At 38.9% G+C, this 27,667-nt stretch overlaps 1 protein-coding gene across 5 annotated transcripts in view; it reads left to right on the forward strand.

Annotated features, from left to right (window-relative positions):
* Nucleotides 1–841: 841 nt before the first annotated feature.
* Nucleotides 842–27,667, forward strand: part of LOC131038669 (deoxyribodipyrimidine photo-lyase) — a 218,170-nt gene continuing 191,344 nt past the window's right edge. For 2 of the 5 annotated variants that reach the window (XR_009104532.2, XR_009104531.2), the window contains exon 1: nt 842–1,783. Coding sequence is in view for 3 of the 5 variants with exons in the window: in XM_059211007.1 (XP_059066990.1) it covers nt 1,373–1,783 (411 nt within the window). In the remaining 2 variants the exon portion in view is untranslated. The remainder of the gene's footprint in view (nt 1,784–27,667) is intronic. The other 3 variants (XM_059211007.1, XM_057971171.2, XM_057971170.2) reach the window with 2 other exon arrangements.

The raw sequence follows: 27,667 nt of genomic DNA on the forward strand, positions 1-27,667 counted from the left end.
CTCTGGTCATCTCCGCGGGCCTCCTCTGCAGGTTCCTCATCACCCACATCGGGCTTTGATTCTGTCATGTCTGTCACACCCCCGCCCTATGCCTCATCAACATCCGCTCCCACCTCACTCTCAACTTCTGTCCCTTCAATGCCTTCTTCTACTTATTCCTCATAACTGTTCTCCAACGAGTCCTCTGATAGATTTTACTCATTATTACATTATAATATATAATTGATTATAAATATCATTAAAATTTTATTTAATATATTACATCATAATTTATAGATTAATTTGACATTATTTTGTAAATAGAGAAATGATTTTTATTTTTGTTAAAATGATCAAATTATGTAGGAGAAAATTGTTTAGTAGAATTTCCTATAGATGTCTTGTCATAGCTTTTTATGATCGTAAATATGCACAAAATAGACTTGTAAAAGTCATTGGAAACTCTCAAGCAAATGAAAATTTAACATGTATAAAGTCGATCCCAAAAATCCTTGCATATCTTCTTCTCTTCTCTCTCAATTTCAAACATACGATGAGCCTGTTGATAATGAAGTTTATTATCTTCCTCATTCATAGGTTTTGCTTCAATTGTATTTCAAATCTCTTTTAGATACATAATTGATTTCAAACTATCACTTATCTTTTTTCCAAAAAAAAACATCATATGTTAAATGACCTACCAATTAAATCATGTATTACATAAATAGACCAATTGTTTTTCTAATGGATCTTCAACACTTGTTCCACTTATGCATTGCACCCCAATGTGCAATTTACTAGTTTATTATTATTTATTTATTTGAAGTAGCATGAACATGATTAAAATGTATCAGTCGGCGCGCGCGAAGTAGCGAAATGTCTGCAACGTTCACGCGTCTTCAGCCACTCGTTTATTATTATTTATTTCTTTGAAGTAGCATGAACATGATTAAATTGTATTAGTCGGCGCGCGCGAAGTAGCGAAATGTCTGCAACGTTCACGCGTCTTAAGCCACTCGTTTGGTCCACTGAAGTTAGCTTTTACAAAATGTTTAAAACCCTGTATTTGAAGGGATCATACAGAAATCTGAACCAAATTTTTTTCCATGCCCGCATCCAATTATCATTCAATTGCTACTTACAAACAAAAGTTCAAAGTTAAAACAAAGCTGGAATCATTGACGCGACTGCCAATTCAGCTATCAAAGTTTACAAGGTGGAGCGCTATACGTTTTTCCGAAGGTCGAGGCGCTTATTTCTGAGCAAGATATTTTCAGCGCATAGAATTTCATTCCAATACCTTTCAAGGGTTGAAAAAAATGTTCCTTACTGTAGCCATTTTGTAGTCCCTTACTCTACGCACAGAGTTCTTAAAATTACGAGAAATTTAGTTATGGCTCCCCTGCTGGTTGCGAAGAGAAAGGGCAAAGAAGAAGCACAAAAGAAAAGTTCTCCTGCGAAGAAGCTAAAAAACAATGGCGCCGAAAAAAATGTCTTCGAAGGGGAGGTTGCAGCCGTGAAGGAAGTTCAGAAGGGGAGAGTTAGGGTTTTGAGGGACGGTTTAGATGGAAAATCAGGGCCTGTTGTGTATTGGATGTCGAGGGATCAGCGTTTGAGAGATAACTGGGCTCTTTTACATGCAATTGAGCAGGCTAACAGGTTGGGGGATTCGGTGGCAGTGGTTTTTAATCTGGTTGATGAGTTTTTAGAAGCCAGGGCTCGGCATTTTGGTTTCATGCTCAGGGGGTTACGGGTCGTGGAAGGAAATCTCAAGGCCATGGGCATTCCGTTTTTCCTGCTTCAGGTGGGATTGCTTTTTCCTTTCATAATTTTAATTTTTTTAATATAAATTGTTTATTATATAGAGATATTATATTTTCACATGAAAAATATGTTTGCATCATCGTTTTGGATTACATTCTACGATGCATCATAGGATGAGAGAGCTCGTTTTGGATCACATTCTACGATGCATCATAGGATGAGAGAGCTGTTGAGAGAAAAATAGGAACTGCGAGTAATTAATTTGCATCAACATTTTGGATCATATTCCATGATGCATCATAGGATGAGATGGCTCTTGAGAGAAAAATATCTGAATTCAACTGCCATGTATTAATTTAAGTTTTTAAGTAGTGTCATGTAGTAGCCAGTATTTGTCTTTATATATTACAACAATAGAATTTATGGACTTGTTTAAATATTAATTTCTATAACTATATTATTATTAATTTAGTATATTATATTATTTTTTAAATTTAATATAATATATACTATATAAAATTATTTATTTATTAATATATTAAAATAATAGCTAATATATAATTTAATATATGATATTTTAAATTTTAATTTATAAATTGTAAAAAATATTAATATTAATATATATTAAATTTTTAATATAGAAATACATATTAATCTAAAATATTTAAAAATAAAAGAGAATAGACATGTTTTTTAATTTTTAAATCCACATAATAATTTATTATTTCTATGCTGATTTAAGATGTGCATTAATTTAAGTTTTATTTTATTATTTTAATATTGTGAACTTAAATCTCTATTAAATTGTTACTTGATTTTATTGTTTATATTTTGAGAAATTAAAAATTGATATTTTTTGAATAATAATTTATATTTTAAATATAAAGAAGTAAAAAATACAAATCTATTATTTCTAAAAATTTTCTTTTATAATACTTAAATGATTTTAGCCAATCACATTGAAGAAAAATCATTTTTATAATTCATAAAGTAAAAAATTTCACAAGTTACCTTTATAATTTAAAATAAATAAATAAATAAATAAATAAAATGTTGTAATTGATAGAAAACCAATCTATTAATGACTAGTTAATGCTTCCGTGAATGCAATAGTATTGCCTACAACAAGTACTAATAATATATGTATGCAATATGCTAATGCAATAGTATTGCCTACAACAAGTACTAATAATATATGTATGTAATATGCTAATTTTAGAGTTTTTAATCATCTCATTTTGATAATGGATCATTTGATGCTTTTGAATGAGATTGTGGTGTTTGTCTTTTTCATCTACATTTGTGATTGACATGTTATATCGTTAGTAAGAAATCTTCCATCTATTTGGAAAAATCAATGTCTTATCAGAGATGATGAATTTTTTTTACACGTTAATCAACGATGCATACAATATTGTTAGGAAAATAGAAGTTTAATATGACCAATTAAATAAATTTATTATTAATAATAAATTTATTAATATAAAAGGATAAATTCAGTTAATTCATATAATATTATGCTTGAATGTTAGAAAATCTCTTGCAAAGATTATAATTTTACATTCAATTATTGATTTGTAAATTTAATTGTGTACTACTTGGGGTTGCTTTTGTAAGGATGCAATAAATTTCAATGCATAGAAGTGAATTTGAAATTCGAGAATTTAATTTGATTGTTTTTTGTATATTGGATCCTATTCGCCTTGATTTTGGGTATTTAATATTTTGTAAGCACATGCGGTTGAATTTGTTAGATTGTGAGGGTCAAGTTCTTGGTTAGACCCCTAGTGGATTGGTTTATTTTGACTTTGAGCAAAAGTTTTGAAGACAACAAGCATGCATGCAATGGACTTAAGATAATGGGCTCTAATAATTTTTTGATAAATGATTCTAGATTACTTTCATAAATGTTATAGTGATAGAACACTAGATTCTTTTTGATAACTCCTCGTCAATACCACTTGATATTTTTAAGTGGGTGAATGAATGCTATTAAATACTACAACCAAGGCCATAAATTAACAAAACATGTGCTCAATCAGCTCATAATGGCTAGTGAAGTGTTTAGCAAGTTGAAAAATTAAAATTTTAAATTTCAAAAGTTTGGGATTAGATCTATTATTGTAGAAATGACCCAACTCAAGTTTTCACATGTGGATTTGATCTAGGATGACAAACAATAAACTTGTGGAATCAGGTATGAATCTATGCCCAATGGGGATTAGTGATAGAGAGGATCAGGAGGAGTGATGTCATGGGTTGAATTTTTGCAAGAATATACCATTTGTAAGCTTATTGGTACATTTAGGACATTCTAACTAAAGAGGGTCCAAAACTTAAAGGGAAAATATGCATTTTTCACCATTAGGTTTTTGTCCCCACTTTGATGTGTATGAAAACTATCAAAAGGAGGCATGTCAAAGTAAAACAAATAGTCAACATGTAAATTAAATATGTTTTAAACACTCAAATGATATTTGATCTATGTAATGTAATAGATCATTCTTCAATTCTTCTTGCCATAAACACTCCATAGAAACTTGCAAACATGCAACAAGTAGCATTTTTCACATATTTAAAATAGGCACTAATCACAATCTGCTTAAAGATATGCTCCAAAAAAAAGTAAAAGTAGAGAAGAGAAGGGTAAGAAATTCCACTTGTTATGGAAAAGTGATAAAAGCTTCGACTAAGTGGAAATGTAGGACTTTAACCCAATGAATGAGATGCCAAAGGCCTTCAACTATTGGGATAGGATCTGAATCTATAAAATATTAATAAATGCTCCCTGAAGTTGGGGATGGCTATGAACATGTGACTGCTCAACACAACTCACAAAAGAACATTAGTGTTATATATGCCCCTCTTCCAATTGGATGCATACAAAGGATGCTGGGAATTGTAGAAGACGATAAAAGATAAAAGCATGGAATCATATCATAAGCATATAAGAACAAAAGTAGGAGATAATCGCGAAAGTATGTGTAATAAAAGAAAGACAAGATGCCCTCTTTTGTTTGCCCTCAATATAATTGAGTGATAAGGTAAACATGCCTTAAAGGACATATAAGGATCCAGCATGCACAAATTGGATGTAAAGATATGGGTAAGATAAGGATCAGTGTTAGTTTGTTAGTTTGTTAGCTTGGACAACTGTTTGTCCATTTGCTAAATAATTAGTAAATAATTGTTTGCTAACAAATGTAGTTAGAGTTCAAACAATTTTTATTAATTATTTGACTCTTTTTAGAAACTTCTAGCAACCAATTTGGTTAGGGTTGTTTAGTTGTTTTTAATCTCAGCCGTTGGTTTTCCAGTGAGAGTAGTATATAAGGGGGTCAGGGGGCATTTGGAAAACAATGAATTATGTGGAGAAACTTGCAGTGTTAGCAAGGGCGCAATGATAGCGTTGGGATAGTAGTGGGGTGGAATCTCAGTAGGAGGATTAGGAGATCGTCAGAGCTCTGCCAGTAACATGCAAGCAGTATTTGTATCTCTTGATTTGCTGTAGTTAATATATATTCCTCATTTGCAGTACTGGTTTTCCCTTCGGGGTTTTTTTCCAGGGACAATTGTCCGAAAATATTGTGTTCATTGTGTTGCGCATTTATATGAGTTTGTGAAATTGCAGTTGTGTTATTTTCCAATATTTGTTGCTCAATTAATCTATCAAAGATAGGAGGATAATAATCAATAATTGTAATAGATTTTTCACATGGTATCGGAGCTAAGTTAAGGGTAGAAGAGATTTACCCTAGGCGAAGGAAACTGAGGGTTTATAAAACCTAGTTTAACCTCTTTAGAATTTTGATTTGCTTTAACCTTTGAGATGGCCTCATTTGGTTTAAGAGATTGGGACAGATTGGATGGAGCCTCTAATTTTGGTGTCTGGAAAGCCAAAATTTCTTTATTGTTAGAAGAGAATGGTATCAAGGAATATGTTACCACTGTTGTGACTATACCTACAGATGCAACTCAGCTTGCAGCATACAAGAAGGATGATTCCAAGGCGAGGAGGCTAATCCTTGATGGTGTCAAGGACCATATAGTTCCACATATTGCAGAGTTAGATACTGCAAAGAAGATGTGGGATGCCATTCTAAATCTGTACCAGAATGCTACCACTAATCGGAAGCTGATTCTCAGAGAAAAGCTGAGGAATACCCGAATGAATAAGGGAGAAGACGTGACGAGTTACCTCACCAGACTTAGATTTCTCAAGGATGAGTTAGCGGCTATTGGAGATAAACCAAGTGATGATGTGCTGGTACGGATAGCTCTAAATGGGTTTTCTAAGCAGTGGGATGTCTTTGTTGAAGTTGTTAATGGACGAGACACCTTACCAACTTGGGATCGACTTTGGAGTGACTTCACTCAGGAGGAGCTTAGACTAAGCCTTGTCAATGGAGCCATCAATAAGAGTTAGAAAAGTGAGGCAGAACAGGAGAACGTTGCCCTAGCGGGTAAAGGAAAAGCAAAGAAGGGGTCCAGCAAAGGATCAAATTCACAAGGTGAGAAGAAGAAGAAAGACTTGTTGAAGATCAAGTGCTACGGCTGTCACGAGTTTGGCCACTATGTCAGCGATTGCCCAGAAAGGAAGAAGAATGACAAGAAAGGCAAGAAGCAAGTTGCAGCTTCAGCAAGTGCAGATGAGCTCTTGAATAGAATGGAAGATGAGTTTGCACTCATGGCATGTATGGTTAGCTCAACCTCACAGAGTGTTTGGTACATAGATAGTGGGGCGTCATTTCATATGACAGGAGTTAGAGAATACTTCTCTAGTTATAAGGAGGAGAGCACCAAAATCCAGATCTCTATGGGAAACATGTCCAAACTCAACTTAGTTGGGAAAGGGACTATTCAGTTTCAGAGGGAGAATGGTAAGATGATTCCTCTTCATGATGTGTTGCATGTTCCAGGCTTAGGGATGGATTTGATCTCTGTATTTGTCCTTCAGGACAAAGGGTACAATGTACTCTTTAGAGGGGCACATGTATTGATTAAGCATAAGGATTGGAAATCACCCATAACTATTGGAGTTAGGAGCGGTCGGCTTTATAGGCTGCAGTTTGATATTTCTAAGGCACTCATGAGTAGTAACAATCTTAGAGATCCAGGAGAGCTATGGCATAGGAGAATGGGTCATATACATCATGGAGCACTTAATTTGCTTCGTGACATAGTGACAGGTGTTCCAGAGGTGAGCACAAAGCATGATGATGTATGTAAGGGATGTGTGTTGGGGAAGTTTGTGAAAGCAACTTTTATAAGCAATCTGTACACCATACAGATTGATCAACTCCCTCTGGCTTTCTTCGGCGTCCGTACAAGTGGTTTTGCTCAATGCTGTCTGGCTGCCGGGTTCACCCTGCTCTCTTTCCTGCACTATGCCTAATGGGGTCTTGTGGCAACTTTTATAAGCACTTTTCTTTGCCAGGGTTAGGGTTAGGTATACATGTTGTATTAATTTAACATAAAATACTTGCTTTTTCAGCAGTCTTAATTTTTCCTTACTGGTTTTGCTTGTACTTGCCTGACATTCCAATTTTTTAATGCCTGCTGATTTGGCCTTCTTTGCTTTTTTCTTGTATTTCTCCTATTCAGCCTTTAAGACCCCTTGTTTTGCCAGTCATCTTACTTCTTTTGTCTGGCACGACTTTTTCAATATTAGCTTCCTTGCCTTTAGTTTACCCCGGTACTGCTTGGCCTGATTCTGCCCTCCGAGTGGCCTTCTGTAGGCCACTGGCCAGTTTATTGTGTTTGTTTTTGCGCACAAGGAGTTTCCCTGTGTCCTTTGTTTCCTTCTTACTGGCCCTTTACCTTGCTTTTTCCTCCATTTCTTCCCTGGTTCATCGTTCCTCGTCTTGCCCTCCTTCCATTTCTTGTTTGGTTCTTGATCGGAGTCTCCATCCCCATTGTTCCTCCTTTTTACTCCTGAGGTATTGTTGAGCGTCCTCATTCTTATTTCTGAGTCGTGCAACCACATACACACATATGGTAGTCTTCTGTAGCATTCTTGTGCACAACACGTCCCTACGTATTCCAGGTCCCATATCTTGTCCACCAGTGGGGCGGGTCCCACACCCTTGTAGCGACCGTCAATGTATCGGTCCCCGTATTGGTGGTACCATTTTACTTTTTCTCCGTCAATCTCTGGTGGTCTTGTCAGGTTGGGGATAACCCGATACAATGAGTTAGGTCCGACCTCTACCTCGGTTGCTTCAGAAGCGATGACGAATAGGTCCTCTGTCTTCAGTACCATTTTTAAACATGGGCCTAGGGTGGCCCCATATTCTTCCAGGTCGAGCTCTTCCTCCAGGTCCACTGGTTCGTCCTCTTTAATTATGTTCTCAGCTCTCCTCCTGGCTTCTGCTTCTTCATCAATGTCATATGCTACGTATCCCTCCCGAGCTCCTTCGTATGGGGCCCCCTTTTTCCAATATCCAAAAACTCGCACCCACACAGTTGGGTCCCCGAAGTACCCATTCGTGAGATGTTTGTGTATCCTAGGAACCGCCATACCTTCCACCCTTTTTGGTACAAGTCGTTCTTCCATGGCTGCCAAGGGCTTCGCCCAGTCATCATCCTTTCGATAGGGTTCTCCCTTTACCATCGGGTCTTCTTCGACCTCCTTGCTTCGACCAATGGTCCAATGCCCTTTCGTGGCGTATCCTAGCATGTTGATCCGAATCACAGGTTTATTTCTTTCCCTGTAGATTTTTAGCTTGGAACCGTTCATGGGGTCCTTGATCGGATTGTTATCTAGAGTCGCGAGCTTCACTGCTCTGTTCCTGCCGACCTCTCTGATTTTGTAGGGTCCAAGCCAACGGACCTTAAACTTCCCCGGTCGAAGTTCGTTCCGACTGTTATACTTCAAAACTAACTGTCCCGGCCGGAAGTTGGCCTTCCGCAAATGCTGGTCGTACCAATGCTTCCGCCGGCATTGTGCCACCTCAGTTGCCCATTGTGCCATCAACCTTCGTTCATCCAGCTTTATCAAACCATCAAGCCTTGCATCCATGCTTTCTATGTCCCCTAGTCAATTTTCCACCGCCACTCAAAAACTCGGCACGCTGTACTCCGCTGGTACCACTGCCTCCTATCCGTACATGAGCTGAAACGGTGTATGCTCGGTAGTGACTTTGTATGTTGTTCGGTAGGCCCATAGCACGGCTGGTAGTCTTTCCTCCCAGTCTTCGTGTTCCACCCCACATGATTTGTAGATTATTGATACCAACACCTTGTTGGTTGCTTCTTCCTGATCATTAGCGCGGGGATAGTACGGACTGGATAGGTTAAGGAATATCTTAAATTCCACGGTCATGGTACGGATTACTTGATTGACAAAGTGCACTCCTTTGTCATTGGTTATTTGGAGTGGTATCCCGTACTTGGTGACAATCTGTTCGTACAGGAACTGTGCCGTACTCAAAGTCGTGTTATCCGGCAAGGCCCTAGCTTCTTCCCACTTGGTGAGATATTCTGTGGCAACTACAATATATTTGCACCGGTGTAGGTTACTTGGCTTGAGAGGTCCCACAAAGTCCAAAGCCCATCGGTTGAATAGTTCCTGTGGCTGCGAAGGGAAGAGAGGCATGAAGTCCCTTTTGAGAGGTTTTCCCGCTCGTTGGCAAGTGTCGCATCCGATCACCCATTCTCGGGCGTCGGTGTGTAGGGTTGGCCACCATAGACTTGCTAGAAGCACTTTCCTGGTGGTTGCATCTGGTCCCATATGTTCGCCTGCCAATCCATCGTGTGCCTCCTTTAGTACGCCGCGAATTTCCTCCTCCATGACACACCTCCTCAGGATTTGGTCAGGACCCATCTTATATAAAAGCCCATTGATTAGTCGGAAGGTTTTTCTCTTTAGTGCCAACTTTCTCCATTCCCTTGAAGGCATCTTGCTCGGAAATGTGAAGGTAGATAGGTACTGGCCTATCTTTTCATACCAAGTTGGTAGTATTGCAATTTGAAACAAGTGTGCGTTTGGAAAGTCTTCATTTACTTCCTTAGCCGGTTCCCCTGATCTGATCCTTGATAGTTGGTCGGCTATTACATGGGACTTCCCTGGCCGTATGACAATGGTGAAGGTGAATTCCTGTAAGAGCAGTAGCCACCGACTTACCCTCCCTTGAATGATTGGTTTATTCACTAGGTACATTAGTGCCTAATGGTCCACATAAAATGTGAATGATGTAGCCAACAAGTAGTGATGAAACTTCTGTACTGCGTACACCATCCCCAATGCCTTTTGCTCCGTTGTGCTATAGTTCCATTCGGCCTTTGACAGAAGTCGGCTTGCAAAGAAGACGGAATGGTCTAGTCCTTGCACCCCTACCTGGGCGAGAGTAGCACCAATTGCAAAGTTGGAGGCATCGACGTGTACGTGAAATTCTTTGTTCCAGTCTGGGTACACTAATATCGGTGCACTCACCAGCCGGTCTTTCAATTCCTTGAAGGCTTCTTCTTGCTCCGTACCCCACACAAACGACTCTCCCTTCCTTGTCAACTTATCTAATGGCCAAGACACTTGCGCAAAGCCTTTGATGAATCTCCGGTAGTAACCGACATGGCCGAGGAATGATTTCACCCCTGTTACGCTCGTTGGGCTTTACATGTTGACGATTACTCCTATCTTGTCTGGGTCTGTCTTCAATCCTTCTTTACAGACTATGTGGCCTAGGAGTTTCCCTTGTGGTACCATAAACCTGCACTTCTTTGGATTCAGGGCTAACCTAGCCTTCTGACATCTTTCCATGCATTCTCCCAAAGCCTTCAAATGGGTGTCCTGGTCGCTAAAAATCGACCAATCATCCAGAAATGCTCTGAAATTCCCTACTGACATCTTGTCAAAAATATGCAAAATTATTCGCTGGAAGGTCGCGGGCGCATTGCATAGCCTGAAGGGCATGCGATTATAGGCATACACTCCTTCCTCCACGACGAATGTGGTCTTCAGCTTATCTTCTTCCGCAATACTTATCTGGTTGTACCCAGAGAATCCATCCAGAAATGTGTATATTTCGTGCCCGGCGACTTCTTCCAGGATACTGTCAGTGAATGGGATCGGAAATGGATCCTTGATGGTTACTGCATTTAGGTACCCGAAATCCACGCATATCCTTATCTGATTAGCCTCTTTTTTAAGGGAGATGACTAATGGAGAAACCCAATCACTTGTTTCCACTTTGAATATAATCCCTGCTTCCAACATTTTATTGATCTCCTCATTTACTTTGGCTGCGTAGTTTTTGTTCATCCTGTACGGCCTCCTTTGTACTGGTTGGGCTCCTGGTACGAGGGTTATGCGATGCATGCATAGCTCCGGCGGTACCCCCTTCAAGTCTTTGTAGGTCCAGGCAAAGACATCTTTATATTCCAGAAATATCTTGAAGGCTGCTGCCTTCAGCACAGGGTTCCAGTCATCTCCTACTAGTATCACCTGTGGTTCTGCCTCATTGCCCAGATTAATCTTCTCCACATCCCGTTTTTCGTACTTGATGGGTTTATCCCATTCAAACTGGTGTGCCGGCGTGTCATCCACTCTTGCCATTCCCTCTTGGTATCTACCGTACTTTGGGGGAAAGGATTGTTCTTCCGTCCCGCCGCTTGATTCTCCTATCTCACATATTTGTAGCATGTGACATTCTGGGTGGAAGACCTCATAGTCCTCCATTTGCCAATGAAAAAGTCCTGCTAGTGAACTGGCTCCATCCTTCGAACACCTGTCCAATTCCAACACTCCTTCCTCATCGGGCTCTTTCCCTCCTCTGTCTCCTTCAGAACTCCACTCCCATCGATTGGAATCTTCTGAGTCGGAGTTCGATGACGTGAGCTCTTCGCTGACAGACTGGTTCCTGAGATCAATCACATACTTATGACCGTCATTCTCGATTGAGAGCGTATTCCTTTTCCAATTGTGGTTAGCTTTGGCCATGATTAGCCACCCCCTTCCTAGAAGAGCATCGTACGCTTTCCTTTCCAGAGGAATGACTACAAAGTCGAGAAGGAATTGTTGCGTCCCAATTATCACCTTTTGTGCCATGAGGGTGCCAAGGGGTTTGATGCTGTGCTGATCCGCCTCGACCAGGTGGAAGGTTGGTGGCCATAGTGTTGGCTTGCTGAGGCTTCGCCAAGTTTCTTCCGGCAGTACGTTGACTCCGGACCCACCATCAACAATGGTGTTTGTAAGCTTTTGTCCCAATATATCCATCTCTACCACTGCGGGTTTCCATCCGACACCCACCGCTAGTAGCATAGGGTTCATGGCATCCGTATCGGATCCTTGCACCGGGTCCGTACCAGAGTTTGTCATCGTTTGGTGTTCTTGACCGATGGTAGTGTCTTCGGTTACATTTGTCAGAGCCATCCTTAACTGTGGCATGGTCTGTAGAAGGTCAGACACCCGTACGGGTATTGTGGTTTGTAACATCTGCTTGATGATGGTCTTCTCTGGTTCCGAACGGACTGGTGTATCAGTAGCCAGGTGCGAGGCCCTCCGTTCTCCAGCCATCGCTCGCTCGATATTTGCCCTTGCCTGTTGGAGTCTTTCTTTTTTTGTGCGAGGGTCCGGGTACATGGCTTTCTTGTTCTGCAATCTTGTGATTGCCAGTTGAGGCGTCAAAATTTGCTGTTGGCTTTGGCGGTGTCGCCGGCGGTGTGGCTTGGTCGGGTTGGGTTTAGAGCACTTGTGTGCTCCTTGCTTTCAAGTTGTACGGGCATTCCTTAGTGGAATGTCCCATTACTTGGCAGATGTCACAAAAAACTTTGCGGGGACAACTTCCTTTAGTGTGTCCTTCCGCCTTGCAGTTGGTACACCATAGTTCTTTTCCTTCCCTACCACTTTCTTTGTCACCTTTTAACTCCATCATCCTCATCATATCCTTTCAGAGTGCTTGCACGGTTCTGGATCCCTTGTCGCTGTCTTCGTCTGTGTTGTCACCATCGCTGGTTCGTCGTTTTCCCCGGTATGTCTTGTTTTCACTTTCAATATCCATGGCGCGGTTGTATGCTTCATCGTACGATGGCGGAGGGACCACTTTCATCGTTCTTCTCAAGGATGGTACCAATCCTTCCACGAACCACCGCTTCTTGAGGCCATCTGCTTGCTGGTTCTCCATTTTGTTAAGTAGTTCCCTCAGCCTTCTGTTGTATGCGCGCACATTTTCGTTTTTCCCTTGTTTGGTGTTGTAAATTTCCGCCACAATTTCGTTGTCATCCCGCAGGAGTTTGAATTCTTCCTCGAAGGCCTTCTTCAGATTGGTCCAGGATGTTTTATGCTGAGCATCAAGGTCTGTGTACTAGTCAATAGCTATTCCTCGCAGAGTGGCCGGAAATGCCTTCACCCAGTAGCCCCGGTCGTCCTGGCCATTTGCCTCCCAGATGGTGATGCATGTCTTGCAATTGCGTACGGGGTCCTTTGACCCGTCGCCCATGAATTTTGGAAGTTTTTGTTTCTCCAGGGTGTGTGCCATCGTTCTTTTCTGTGCGGTTTTATGCAGTGCGTGGAAATGGCTATATGCCGGGAAGGTACTATGTGTCCGGAGGGTACCGTATGCTCCTGGTTTGGTTGAGCCCCTGCCAATCGGACTTTGGTCACCTTCACTTCTATAGTCCCTCCTTCCCGAGGTTTCTGGATCCGATCTTCCTATTTTGATGCTCCCCGACAAGGACAAGTTTTTAATGCCGGACAACGTTGCTTCGAAAATAGTGGCGATTTCCTCGTGCAGGTCTTGTACCGCCTCCTCTCCTTGTTCAAAAAATTTCGAGTGGGTGCTTTGTGATTTGGCTCTGGAGTCTTCTTCACTTGACATCGAGTGTGGGGCCTGGTCGGCGAGATCTTCCTCCGCTACGTCTGGAAGTGGCAGGTTCCTGGCGACCTCGGCCAACTCCTTCCACGTACACGGTTTTTGCCTCTCCCCACTACGACTCCGACTCACACTCCGACTTCTATTGTACTTCGGACTCCTCGAGTCAGCAACTTCTCTTAGTCACCGTCTCCTGTCGGCCTGCTCTTTTATACGGAGAGATCTTTGTACAGTTCCTTTGTTTACTCCTTTGGTAGTAGTGGTACGTTTGTCTTTGTTCGGTCGTAGGGGCATCAAGTGCCAGAGGTACGGCGCCGACTGGCCTCCCTCTCCTCCTCCTCCCCATGACTCCATTCCTCGTACTGTTGGAGAACTTGTTGCCGCCGAAGTTCCTTTGCCGTTTCCTCCCTTTGGTCTTGGCGTGTAATCAAATTTCTGGCGAGTAACCTTGGAATACTTCTAAGTAGGTAAAAAACGGGGGTGCTGATGGTGAGTTCACCACGTACCATGCCTTCCAAGACGGCTCTCTCCTGAGCCTCTCGCTGTACGTACCGCGTGATCGACACGTCCCACAACTCCAGCAAGTCTGTCGTCAATTGATACTCTCGTTCCTCTTCCGCGGTACTCTCTTCGTGCGTGTCGCTGTCCATGACAATTAATTGTTGGTTAAATGGTCGGCCCATTAATTGCTTCCGCCTGCCGCCATAGGTATCTCCAGGTTCGTTCAGGCAACGACACCAAAATGTTTAGTCCTAAATGTATAGTTGGTGAATAATCAGATAACACAGTATTTCTTGCATGTACCAAGTATTCATGGAACAAAACAATTGTACATCATAACATAAATGACAAATGATAATAATTAGACCAGAAAGTTATATCTCTATTCCAATGTCCTGAATTGTCCATACATCATCTCACCTTGCCGAGGTTCCAACCAAACAATATATAGACCCGATGGTTGGCCAAGTTGCCAACCGTCGCCAACTCCCAACTACCTGACAAGAACCTCTCGGCAACAGCAAAACATAACCACACATAACACACTTGTAATTATTATTCATACTAACATACGTTTTGACCCCTAACACTGACCTTGGATAGGGTTTGATTACTTTCTCCAGTAGTTCTCTGATGCTAGAGGGAGATTCACTGATGTTGGAGGTAGGTTCGCTGAAGTGATGATCATACAATTCGCTGTTCTTGCTGAAGGTGATTGATCGCTTGTTTTTGGTGTATGTATGAATGAATGATTGTCCTTGTATATATATGTAACCTTGCCACCTAATTCACCTTAGGTTGGCTCAAGAAGAACAAATAATAATAATATAATGTCCTAACCTTGGCGCCCAATATAGGGTCAGCCCCAAGTTACATTGAAACAGCTTCCACACGTTACATTTAGGGCCAGGTTTAATACAAGTTACATTTGATTTTGCCCTTGGTGAGTTTTATGTGCTTAGGTGGGACCAATCCTTAATGGTTACAAGTTACATAATGCGTTTGGGTCCAGCCCAATACAAGTAATACTTATATTTGATCCGAACTAGCTATTATTTCAACATATAGACATTCATTTCAGTGCATACATATGCATATTCTCAAAACTACTATATTGAGATGGACCAAAATAAAAAGTAGTTTGCCATCCTCTTCACATGCACAAAACAACAAGGTCGTTCCAATCCAAAGAAAAAGTAAATAGAAAAGGTAAGCATCGTGTCGTAACTACTTTTGCAAAGAAAGTACTTAGGAAGCATATTTGACTTTGTGATGTTGATGGCCATAAAGAGGAAACAATTTGGAATTGCATCTTGAATTGTTTACTTATAAAAGGGAAGGAGGCTATAACTTTGTTTAAGGAAGGGCAATATGGATCAACTTTGATGTGAACAATACGATTGCTCCTCTTATGTCCAAAGATAATTATGCTTGGGTTGTAATGAATTGTGAGGCCCATGATGAAGGTGAACTTACCAAACTGTTTTATCATTATATCAAAAGCCAAATTGAGAATGTCGAAGTTGAATATCTTTTTAGTACTTTCTTACAAGCAAATTTGATTTCCAAGTCAATAGAGAAGCTTGGGATAGCTACATTTGATCATCCTAATTCTTATTCATTGTGTTAGGTGAAGCAAGAAGTGGAGATACAGTTTACAAATCAATGTAAATAAGTTTGGTATAAATAAACATTTCATTGATGAAGTTGTTGTAGATGTTCTTTTTGATGTTTATAGTCTAGTCTTGGCAGCTCATACATGTATGAGAGAGCTGCTATTTTTATGATAAGATCCAACAGGGACTATTTGATCACAAATAGGGAAAGCCATATCATTGAATCCTAGGGAAAGCCATATCATTAATTCCTATGGAAGTAGATAAAAAATGTCACTGGTAAGTACTAGTCAAACTAAAATATTGATTATTGCTAGTGAGAAGTTTGGTTTTCTTCTTTTGCGAGATAAATGAAATAATTGAATGCAAAGTTTCTTGTAGCATGTCTACTAACAAAGAGTGGAAATAGATTGCAGTGTTTTTACAACAATTGAGGGAATTTTTTGAAGAGCCCAAGGTATGCCACCTAAGAGAGTAGTAGAGCATGAGATTCAATTGTTATCATATTGCTTTCTTCCGAAAATGGTTTCTATAAATAATCATTGTTGGAAGCTAATGAGATGAAATAGTTACAATCTTTGCCAGACCAAGGTGTAATCTATCCTAGCACTTCTCTTCATTGATTTCTTATTGTTAATATGCATAAAAAAGATGGTTCATGGAGGATGTGTATTGATTATAAAGTTTGTAATATGATAACTATTAAGAACATATGTTTTCTTCTTTAGACTGATGATTTAGTGGACCAACAATAGATGCTAAGTAGTCTACAAAGTGATTTAAAGTCCAATTTAGCAAGTGTGATTCAAGGAGGTTGTAATGCCCCTTTTTTGGATATTCTTAATTTTTGCCTTAAAACAGAATATTTACTCAAAATGATAATATATTTCATCAAGATTTAAGAATTTATGATAATATCTAGATCAATAAATCATAGCACAATACTCAAAATCAATCATATTGTGAATCCTTCAGAAATACTTACAAATTTGCCGAGTTAAAGGTTTTCATTCCTAACTCAACAGTGACAATACCAAGGGTTTTCATTCTTAGCTTGCCAAAGAGTATGAAGGGTTTTTGTCCCTCCAGCTCTTAGCCCACTTTGTAGGGTTTTCATCCTCCTTAACCAAGATTTGGGTTTTCGTCCAAACTTGATTACAGCATGAAAGGGTTTTCATCCTTCCAATTCTCATGAGCTTGGAAGGGATTTCGTCCTTCCTATTTGTAAGATACTTCCTCAAATTCAAAATTGATTGCTTGATGTTTTTGCTAGATCATTTCTAATTGCCTTTGCTGATTAATATTTCTTGATGGATTGACAAGTCAATATCTGAATAATGCTTCAATGCTTTTATAAATGATTGATACTTGAATTGATTTTGTGAATTGATTGAGTTTCTTGGATGACTGATTACTTCTTCAAGAAATGATTTCCCCTTTATATCTCCTTCTTGAGGGAGTCACAAACTTCCGTAAGAAATGAGTCACCACTCTTCATTGCTGGCCTTTTGAGAATAAAAATTATATCTAAATTGATTGCTTGAAAAAATTTCTTTATTCTCAATTGATTATTGAATGCTTTTTTCATTTTATGAATTGATGATTTATTCAGTCCTTTTATACCTTTACTCCTCCAATCAATGTCACGCTCTTACAAATTTTTACACACATTTAAGATAGCTGACATGTGGCCAAGAGTGTCACCTCAAAGTGTGACAATTTCTTTTCCATGAGGACACAAAAATAAATAAATATGAAATATAAGATGCAAATTTGAGACACTTTTCGTAACATTCTTCCATTTGTTGAATACCTTACAAGAGTAAAAGTGGAACTCCAACATTGTCATTGAGTTGCCAGGGGCCAATAGGTCCATAGACTCACTGTACCACCTAAACTTCTTTGTGCTCAGTGGCTTTGTCAATGCATCTGCAACATTTTGTGAAGTGTCAACTTTCTTGAGAATCATTCACCTATCCTATACCCTGTCTTGAAAAAAATGGTATTGGACATTAGTATGCTTTTAAAAGGTTGTTCTTTACCAAATAGATGGCACCTTGATTTCCACATTGAACTGTAATAACTCTAACTCAGTCCTGCATTTGAAGAGTCTCTAAAGCTAGATGGTTTTTCTATAGGCTTGAGTAGTTGCCATATACTCAACCTTGGTTGTGGACAAAGTCATCATAGCCTGTCTAATGACTTGAATTGAATTTTTTCTGATTTTTCACTTTCACTGTGAACAAGCATAAAACATTAACACTTTTTGATCACCAAGATCCCAATGTGGGCAAGGTAAGAGAATGCAATGACAGGTTTAGAATGATATTATAATAAAACATTTGTTCGTGACTAGCTGCACAACTTAATATTGCAATTGTAATAAAATTTTGTAAGTAATAAATGTTTATTCTAGTGGCAAGCCATCTAGATCAAATTACAAACTTAATATTAAATCTGGCGATGAATTGTGCAAATCAACATCAAAATTATATAATTGAAATTAATTATGGTGGCATAGGCATCTAGAATTACAATACAAAAAAATCATTAACAATTCTTCTAATATTTCTGGTGGTAAATTGAATAGAAAATTACAATGAAAATATTATTTTAATAATGAACTGAAATGTTGATTATTGTTTGCAGAAATGTCATGTCAAAATCATACCCAAAATAAGCAGCTTCCCCTGAATGGTAGTATGATTGCCTTTAAAGATATACAACAGGCTGAACAAATATTAAATCAATAGCCTTTAAAGGCCATGACTTCCCTTAGCTTGCATGACAGCGATATTTCAAAGACTAAAAACATATTAAATTACCTTACAAAGGAATCACACCAATGTTTATTGGTTTGGCAGCTTATTCTATCCAAATGTGTACATCTAGGAAAGCATCAAGCAGCCGTTAACACATATTACACGTTAGAAATATTGTGATTGATGTCAAAGTAGAATCACTGTCATGATAGTTTATCATTGGGATCAAAATGTCACAATGTCAAAGATGAATCAAATAGCCGACTCCCATGATGATTTAATTGATGCCAAAAGGGGTTGATCGATCCTCATCTATTTTTTGTGCCCATATTGTTCTAGCATAATGTATTGTTTCTTTAATGGTCATCTAGCTGCATTAGTTAGTTTAGGAAAGTTTCCTCTTTTGCATTCTGTTAACGATTGTTTCTTTTAGAAACATCGTCCTTGTAAATTCTTTATATAGAGCTTTCGTCTCTATTGTTAATAACATCGAATATTTTAACATGGTATTAGAGCGGGTCTGAGCCTATCTCCCCCATGGGAGAGCTTAGGTTTTTGGGAAGGCTTTTCCGGCTCTTTGTTTTGGTACGGATTTGTAAAGGCGGGTTTTTGTGTTCAAACCCATGAAGGGTTTTGACCTGTCTTCTAGGCAAAGATTGTGTAGGGTTACATTTTTGTGAGCTCAGGTGTAGACCAATCTGTTATGGGAAGGGGTTTATTTTGTTCTCCCTCATAGCCCGGTTGGGTGAAGATTCCATCATCTTTCAGCTGATCTGGTATTGGAAAAAGGTCAAGTGCCCTAATCACGCTGACTGGTAATCTAGACAACATTCTCTTTCTTATTTCATGTTCATCATCTGCATTGACCCAAAACTCTTCAAGATCAACTCTATGTTTGTATTTTTTTTTTTCCATGCACCCTTTTGATATGGCGATGGGGATCAAAGTTAGACCTTGACCGGTAGAATGAAAATGGGTACCACTGCATTTCAACATCTGCATTTTCTGCTGCTTGGGTTGATGGACATGACTCCAGCACTTTTCCAATGACAAGGGGAAAAAAAATTCATATCTTTTGCTTGGCTCTTTGGATTTTTGCAAATGTATTGAGTTGCCTGATGACTTCAAGTAGGACCATTCTGTTTTTTGGAAATTTTGGAAGTTTATATGGGCATCCCGTGAATCCTTGGATTCTCAGGTATGTGAATCTAGGGAATTGAATATACCAAGACCCGAACCTACTTATCAACTCCTTTGCTTCTGGTGTCAACCTTTGATGGGTGCCTCCTTGAAGTTTCCTTATGATATACATGAGAAATTCTCGTTGACTCTCTTGAAGTGGGATTTTTCTTGTATCTACAATTGTGGATAGCAATCATATGCTTTGAATTCACCTTCTTTGTTTCCCATGATGCCCTTGCAAATCAATCCCTTGTATTTGTAACACCACGCAAGTACATAGATGATATAGGAACTCATGTAAAAAGACCTGGTATGTTCCAAGTTCCTTAAGTGCTCATCAATATTGTTACTAATTATTCTTGCCCAGTTTTTCATCTTGACACCTTTTGTGATTTCATCAATGAAGTAGTACATCCATGACTCATATGAAGAAGCTTGAGGATTTCCCATGACCTTGTTGAACAAAAGAACAAGGTCTCCATACTCTTCAATGAAATCAGTTCGGAAGAGTTTCTTCGGGATTCTAGAATGGTGAAGTCTTGGTTTTAGGAGCCATTGCGTGTTGAGTTTCTCAGTGCAAGTGATAGGATCAGCTTCAAAGATGGCCAAAGCTTCCCTCTTAGTCTTGAATATGGTGGAATTGTAATTGGGAATGCCAAGTGCTTCTTTGATTGCATCTTGTTTGAGGTAAGCTTGCAATCTGCCATCAGGAGCCACAACTTGCCTCTCTTGAGTGTTGTAATGCTTTGCCTCTCTTGAGTGTTGTAATGCTTTGCACATTTTTTATTAATTGGTTTTTTTTTTTCAAAATTTTACTCCTCATGGGCTAGGCGAACTTCCTTCATGCCTAGCTTTCTAGTCCCATCTTAGGCAAATTGTTTTTCTTGCTTTACTTTGACATTGCCAAGTCCAAATGTTTTTGAACTCTTCTCAAGTTGGGCGGATTTTACATGTGCTTTGCTCTTCTTGCTTTATTCATCTTTTCTTATTGCCAATACCCTTTGTTTTCCTCCTAGGGTGGACTTTGCAAGTGTGCAAGTATGATTCACTATGTGCTTGGCGGACTTTGAACATAACCATGTAAGTTTTAATCATGCTAGGGCAGACTTGCTATGTGCAGAGGTATGACTTCACTTCTCATGGGCAGACCTTGTTAGGAGTTAGGAAGGTTTTCCATTGTGCACTTCATCTTAACCCTTCAGCACTTAGCCTTGTTTTCTGACCTTTCTCTTCATTGCTTAACCATTACTTCAGCACTTAGCCTTGTTTTCTGACCTTTCTCTTCAATGCTTAACCATTACTTGAAAAATTTCACACCAAGATGGTGGTCTTCATACTAGCACTGGAAATTTCATGATGTTGCCATACTTATTCCAAAATTCTTACCCTTCTTTCAACACTTAAAATCATTTTTAAACACCTCCCTAGGTCTGACTTTGCATATTGGCGTGCAACTTTTCAACATGGCATAGGCGGACTTTGCATGCACCTAGGGAATATTTCATGTTTGACACAATTAATCAAAAATTCTTATCTTTTTCCCAACATTCAATCACTCTTCATGCTTACCCTTTGGGCAGACTTCACACTTAGATTGAAAATTCTATCATGCCAAGGGTGGATTTCATGTGTTGATGAGGAGCTTTATCATGCTTGCTAGGGTGGACTTGAGGTTGAATCAGGAATTTTTTTATACTTAAACAAAATTTTCAACCTTTCCTCTTCCAAGCGCCTATACTTAATCAAGTTTATCACCCCTTCTTGGGCGGACTTTGCACATAGCCAAGTAAGTTTTAATCACGCTAGGGTGGACTTTGCATATAGCAATGTAAGATTGCTCACCTAGAGAGGGCGGACTTTGCTCATGTCCACGTATAGCTTGGCATAGGGAGGGCAGACTTGCTATGTGCACACGTATGGTTTTACTTCCCATGAGCGGACCTTGCACAAGGTCACGCATAATAGCCATCCTACCATAGGCGGACTTTGCACAGTGTCATGCATAATAGCCATCCTACCATGGGCAGACTTTGCATAGTGCTATGCAAAGTATGCCTTGGTCTTCAATTGAAAATTTCCTTCTTCACAGGTGACCTCCATGATTTGAATAAGGAATTTCTTGACTTTGGTTTCAAACTTAGCGATTTCTTCTAGATCCTCGACTTGGCTTTTTAGGAATACATCTAGATTCAAAAACTATTTTACAATTGGTGCATTCTAGATGAATTCTTTTGACTTGACACTTTTCCTGAATGTGAAAACATCCACGATCAAAAAAGCAAAAAGCAACTTTCTAGTTTTAGACAAAAAGCAGGTTGAAAAAGCAGGTTCTTGGATTGGCCCCAAAATGCAAAATAAAAAAACCTTTCTAAATTTAGAAAAAAGCAAGAAAAGAAAAAATTCTTTTAAAAAAAGCAAGTTGTCAGAATTGACCCCAAGGAATTGCGATTTTACTCCTTTGACCTATCTGAGCCCATTCATACCATCAAAACATCCTTTCGACTATTGCTTCATTTTTTGACTTTGATGACTTACCCAAATTTCACAAAACTTGACTCATTTTTGAGTCTTTGAGACCAAAGACCAAAACCCTAACCTAAAAAGCGAAAAAAAGAGGGGTTCCCCATTTGCAATGGGGTGATGTGTGATTACATCACAACAGGTTTGTAGATGCAGTTGGAGTTGGAAGGGTTTTTAAAATTTTTTCCCATAAAAAAAATTATTATTCAGTGGGTTTTATTAATTTCGCCTCAAAAATTATTTGGTGGGTTATATTAATTTTTTCCACAAAAATTATGCATGGGTTTTCTAATTTTTGTCCTTAAAAAATTTAGTGGATGGGTTTTTAATAATTTTTTCTCCTTATAAAATTCTGGATGGGTTTTAATCATCTTTTCCTTAAAATATTTTGGGAGGGTTTTATAATTTGTCTATAGAAAATTATTGTGGGGTTTGTGTGATTTTTTGGCCTTGAAAATTGTTTTGTAAAAGGGTTTTACTGTTTTTCCTCAAAAACAAAGTTTTGTATTTTGATCCGTGTCTTGGATTTTGTGTCTTTGGGTTTTGATTGATTTTTCACCTCAAAAATCGTGTCGGATTTTGATTGATTTTTCTCTTCAAAAATCGTGTTTGGTCATTTGTAATTCACGATGTTCATGTGGGATTTTGGGTTTTGCCTGATTTTATCCTCAAAAAACATGGGTACAAGTGAATCTGTCTTAGGGTTTTTACCATTTTTCGGAAAAAATGATGCTTTGTAATTTTTAGTTTCTGGGTTTGGCGAATTTTTCCCCAAAAGTTGTGGTTTCTTGCAGTTTGTTTTGGGGCATCGTGCTCATCTGCAAAAGTTTGTGGCTGTTTTCCGGAAGTAGTGGAGGGTTTGTCGATTTTTTCCTTAAAATCGTGGTTTTGGTTTATGTGGCTATTCTTGGTGTCTTTGGCTAGAAGGAGGGACAACTTTGTTACCCAACGTTAGGTTGGATGATTTGTAATGATTGGTGGTGATATCTAGAAGTTTTCTAGATCCTGGGAGGGTTAGTGGCATGCTCTTGTCGTAGAGCATTCTGACAAGAAGGGGGCAGCCTTCTCTGTTTTTCTCTCGATAGTTAGAACAATGACCATTAAGGGAGGGTGTTAGCATAATGCATTGTTTCTTTAATGATCATCTTGTTGTCTTAGTTAGTTTAGGAAAGTTTCCTTTTCTGCATTCTGTTAATGATTGTTTCTTTTAGAAATATCGTCCTTGTAAATTCTTTATATAGAGCTTTCATCTCTATTGTTATTAACATTGAATATTTCAACACATATTTCAAGTTGTCCCATTAAAATTAAAATTATTATTTTTAAAAAGCGATTTTCTTAGAGGAGTCAATTCTCTTGGTGGAATTAGATTAAATTTGTTAATTTCAAATGAGGCCGACCCCTTTAAGGAATTGCCCCTCTTGGAGAAGTCACTCCTCTTCCTAAAGAGGCATAAGGGGGGTATAAAAAGGAAAGGAGAAGTTGGAGTAAAGTAAGCAAAAAATTGTAATGTCATTTCAATACAAGCAGATTTTGAAGAAGAGTATATGTGTGAAAATGGTGTATCATTTACAAGCAAATTTTATGGAGGAGACTTAAATGATCATCATCCAATGGAGAAGCAATATTCACAAAGGTGAAGACTTTGTCCATTTGGAGTTTGGTGCCTCCCAATAGAAGAGATTGGTGTCTCTTGCTAAGTTGGTGCTTAGTTGTGGGGATTGGTGTCTACAAAGATTTGTAAGTGTTTTTTATTTTCTGGCTAGGTTTGGATAGTAGATCCAAGCAGTTTTTCTTTGTGCTTTTCTTCCGAAAAGGTTTCCACGTACATCTTGTGTCTCTTAATTGTTAGATCTCATGTGATTGTTTTATTGTGGTTCTTAAATTTTAATAAGTAGAAGATTGTCTTGTATTGATTCACTTCCCCGCTACTCCCCACTCTACCTCCCCTCTTACTTACGTGTGTGCTCATCAAGATACTCTTTTAAAGAGAATGACAACCCCTTTGAAGCCTACAATAACTTTCATAAATATTTCACTTTGGTATTTGTATCCCACCCTTCAACATAGGGTAGGGCACCTCTTATCAAAGCTGGTATGAACTTAAAGAAATTTTTGTTGGATTAGTATAGAGAAATAAGTGGTATGACAACCTTAGTCAATTAAAAAGAGAAATAAATAAGTACAGCTGTGCTTAGAAATGGTATGGCCAGCAATTAAAAATATCAATAACTACCTCAAATTTGAAGTTTACACATGTCCCACCAAAAATCCAAAACAAACTTGACAATCTTCACACCCACACACTACCAATTGAAAACTGGTAATTTTCTTGCAACTATTTAGCTCATTGGCAATCCTTGAATGGAATTACTTAAATGAATAGGATGGTTTTTGTCCTCGAATCCATTCTTTGTCAAAGAGCTTTTGCCATAGGGCAAAAAGGTGAAACAATGATAAATCTCAAGAGAAATGAATTTGATAATAATATAATATGAATTGGTAACCTTCTTCAATCCTCTGCTCCTTTTATAGGCACTTTTGAGAAAATAATTTTTTTTTTCCCTAAAGCTAAGCAAGTGTCTAGAAGAAGCTTTTTAAATAACATTATTTTTTACTCCATTCCTAGTGACACTTTTTTTCTTTTTCTTGTAGAGTACTCGGATACACCTCTACCCCTCCTTGGGTACACGTATCCTCATTTCTATATCGGAAATGGATATAGATACACGTCGGACACTATACCCACACATGCCCAAAAAACATTGATTTTCCAACTGTGTCTGATAGTGTGTGATTTGATTTTTTTAAAAATTTGACATAAATCTTCCTAAACTTAATTTAAAAAGACTTATATCTTGCAATTTTTTATTCTTTTTGCTATAAACAAAACCTACACCAAATGAAATGTTTATCTATTTTGACGACCCATTTTTTTGGGTTATATTCCAATGCAACTCTACTATTTTTTTGCATATTGTAAATTGTTAAATCAACTTATAATCATGTATGTAGCAATTATGTGTCTATCTATATTGTTTTTGAAGTAATGAAAGTCTCATCTAATAAATTAGAAAATAGTCTTAAATATATATGTGTTTTTTATGAAGATCTTATCTAGCTCTATCCATATTGGGGATCTTCATAAATGACCGTATCTGTATTCGATACAATATTCGTATTTATATCTGTATTTGTGTCCATGCAACTTCTCTTTTCTGTAAACAACTCTTTATAATAATAATACAACATAAGTTAACCCATTAATGGGTCCCGGAGGGTTAATCCCTTTCCAGAAAAAGAAGAAGAGGTCAAATGGGAACCGCCAACTAAGGAATGGATAAAAATAAACTTTGATGGGGCCTCTAGGGGAAATCCGGGAATCTCAGGAGTGGTTGTAGTCGCAAGAAATGATAAAGGGGTCATCCTTTTCAAGGGTGCTCGACGATTGCAGAATGGGACAAATAACGAAGCTGAAGCACAGGCGGCACTAATGGCCACGGAATTGGCCATAAACATGAAAGTATCAAAGGTGCACCTGGAAGGCGACTCCCAAGTGATTATCAATTCAATCGCGAAGGGTAACACCCCGTCATGGAAACTATCTCATTGGGTGGAGATAATTCGAGAAAAACTCAACTCCTTTGAGGACTTTCGAGTCTCCCATGTCAGGCGAGGAGCCAATGCAGTGGCGAACCTCCTCTCCAATATTGGATGTGACATGACATGCCAACTGGCCAAGTGGTGGAAGGGAGATGGTAGAGTGTGGAGGTGGAGTTAATGCAGTCTGAGAAGCATAAAAACCAGTAAGCACGTAATACAGCTAGTAAGGATGAGTACTCACTATCAAAGGCATCGCAATTAATGAGGCAGTTCAAAAGCGTAGAGTATTCGTTGGAGACAATGGCGGAGGATAGTAAATCTGCCGTGAAATCTCCTTCCATTTATATCATTGATTTTGCATTTATGTTTCGTTGCAAACGACTGCGGAGGAGTTACTATTTTGATTTACGAGCAATGTATTTTCAAAGAACCGCTTTAATGAGGGTTTGTTGTGTCTTTGCAGTTTAGTTTTTTGGAGATTAATAGGTTTTTAGCAGGTTCAATAGAGGCTAACTTCACACTCAGAACAGAGAAGAAATTGGTCCCTTTTCTGGGAATGGTGTCGGACAAACGGATGCAAGGACTTTTCAAGTACAAGGAAGAAAAGTTGTGGAGTGTAGCTCGGCTAATGCTGGGGGAGGAATTGGTGCACATCCATTTCAGATACAAGACGAACATGGAGGTCTACTCCCTGATAATGGCCTGGTCTTGCGAATTTGAACCCGAGGTGGAGAAAGTCAAGCTAACAATGAAGAAGTTAATTGACGGGGATTACTTGATCAACCTTGATTCCATCTTGGAATGGGTGATCCCTCAGACCGGAATTCGCATCCGGGAAGGAGAGGCAGAGGAGGAGATACTACCCTTTGTCCGAGGGCCGGAGAATCGACTGAAGGAGCAATGCAGGGAGCGAGCTCGTATTGGCTGGGAAGCCATGAAGCTCTGTGTCAAATTGATACGAAGAGATGAGGTTTTAAAGGCCCTAAAGGTGGTGGCGCGCATGGAGGTGGGACGAGAACTGCGTGACCGTTTCGAGGAAGGGAGAGCGGTCCAGTTCCTAGCAAGCCTTGAAGGAGACCCAGATTTTGGGAACTTGGACTGCATACCGAAGATGAAGACTGAAGCAGCCAAAGGGAAAGCTCTGGCAGAGATTGCAGATGTGGAGGAGAAGAAGCCGAAGTCGAGCGATTTTGACTGAGTGGTCACGGTGCTAGAAATCTGTTTTTTTTTTTGCTTTCTGCTTTACTGGTTTTAAAAAAACATACAATATTCATGGATGACTGTAATATTCAGTGCAAGAATGCACAGTACTGCTTTTATTTCTATTTCTGTTTTAGCTGGAACACTCCATAGTAGGTTTGGACTGCAATTTTGGGCCGATGTTGAAATCTGAAAGGCCTTGGAAGAATGTAGCTATCTTTCGAAAATCAATATATTAAAAAATTACCCATCAAAATAAAAAATAATACAACATAAGTTGTCTCTTCGAATATAACTTAAAAGTTATTTTTTGGACAAGTTAATTTATTAAATTATTTCCCTCACCTTAACCTTAAGCCTACCGATAGTAAATTAATAATTCTCTATTCTCCAGTTTTAGTAAAATGAGGCATCATTAAAGAGTAGGACTTAAGGCATTGCAAACAACATTTTTCAGCTTCAAGTCTGTTGCCCCAATTTTCAAACACTCAAATTTTAAAGTTGTGCATTGGAGATTATGTTGGGCAGATCCTTAATGCGTGTCTTTGAGAGTTTTCAAGATGTGTAATTATGCAGTTTCGGCTCAAAGTCTTCATTGTTAAGTCCCGTCTCGGGTTGATAAATGTATGTCACATCTTCGCCACCATTTAATTCATTGTGAGCATCCAAGTCCAAATGATCATGCCACATATTCAATATCAAGTTCAATCCTAGGAGCTGGATCGTGAAGTGC

This window comes from Cryptomeria japonica, chromosome 9, assembly GCF_030272615.1.
Source record: "Cryptomeria japonica chromosome 9, Sugi_1.0, whole genome shotgun sequence".
Classification (NCBI taxonomy): Eukaryota; Viridiplantae; Streptophyta; class Pinopsida; order Cupressales; family Cupressaceae; genus Cryptomeria; species Cryptomeria japonica.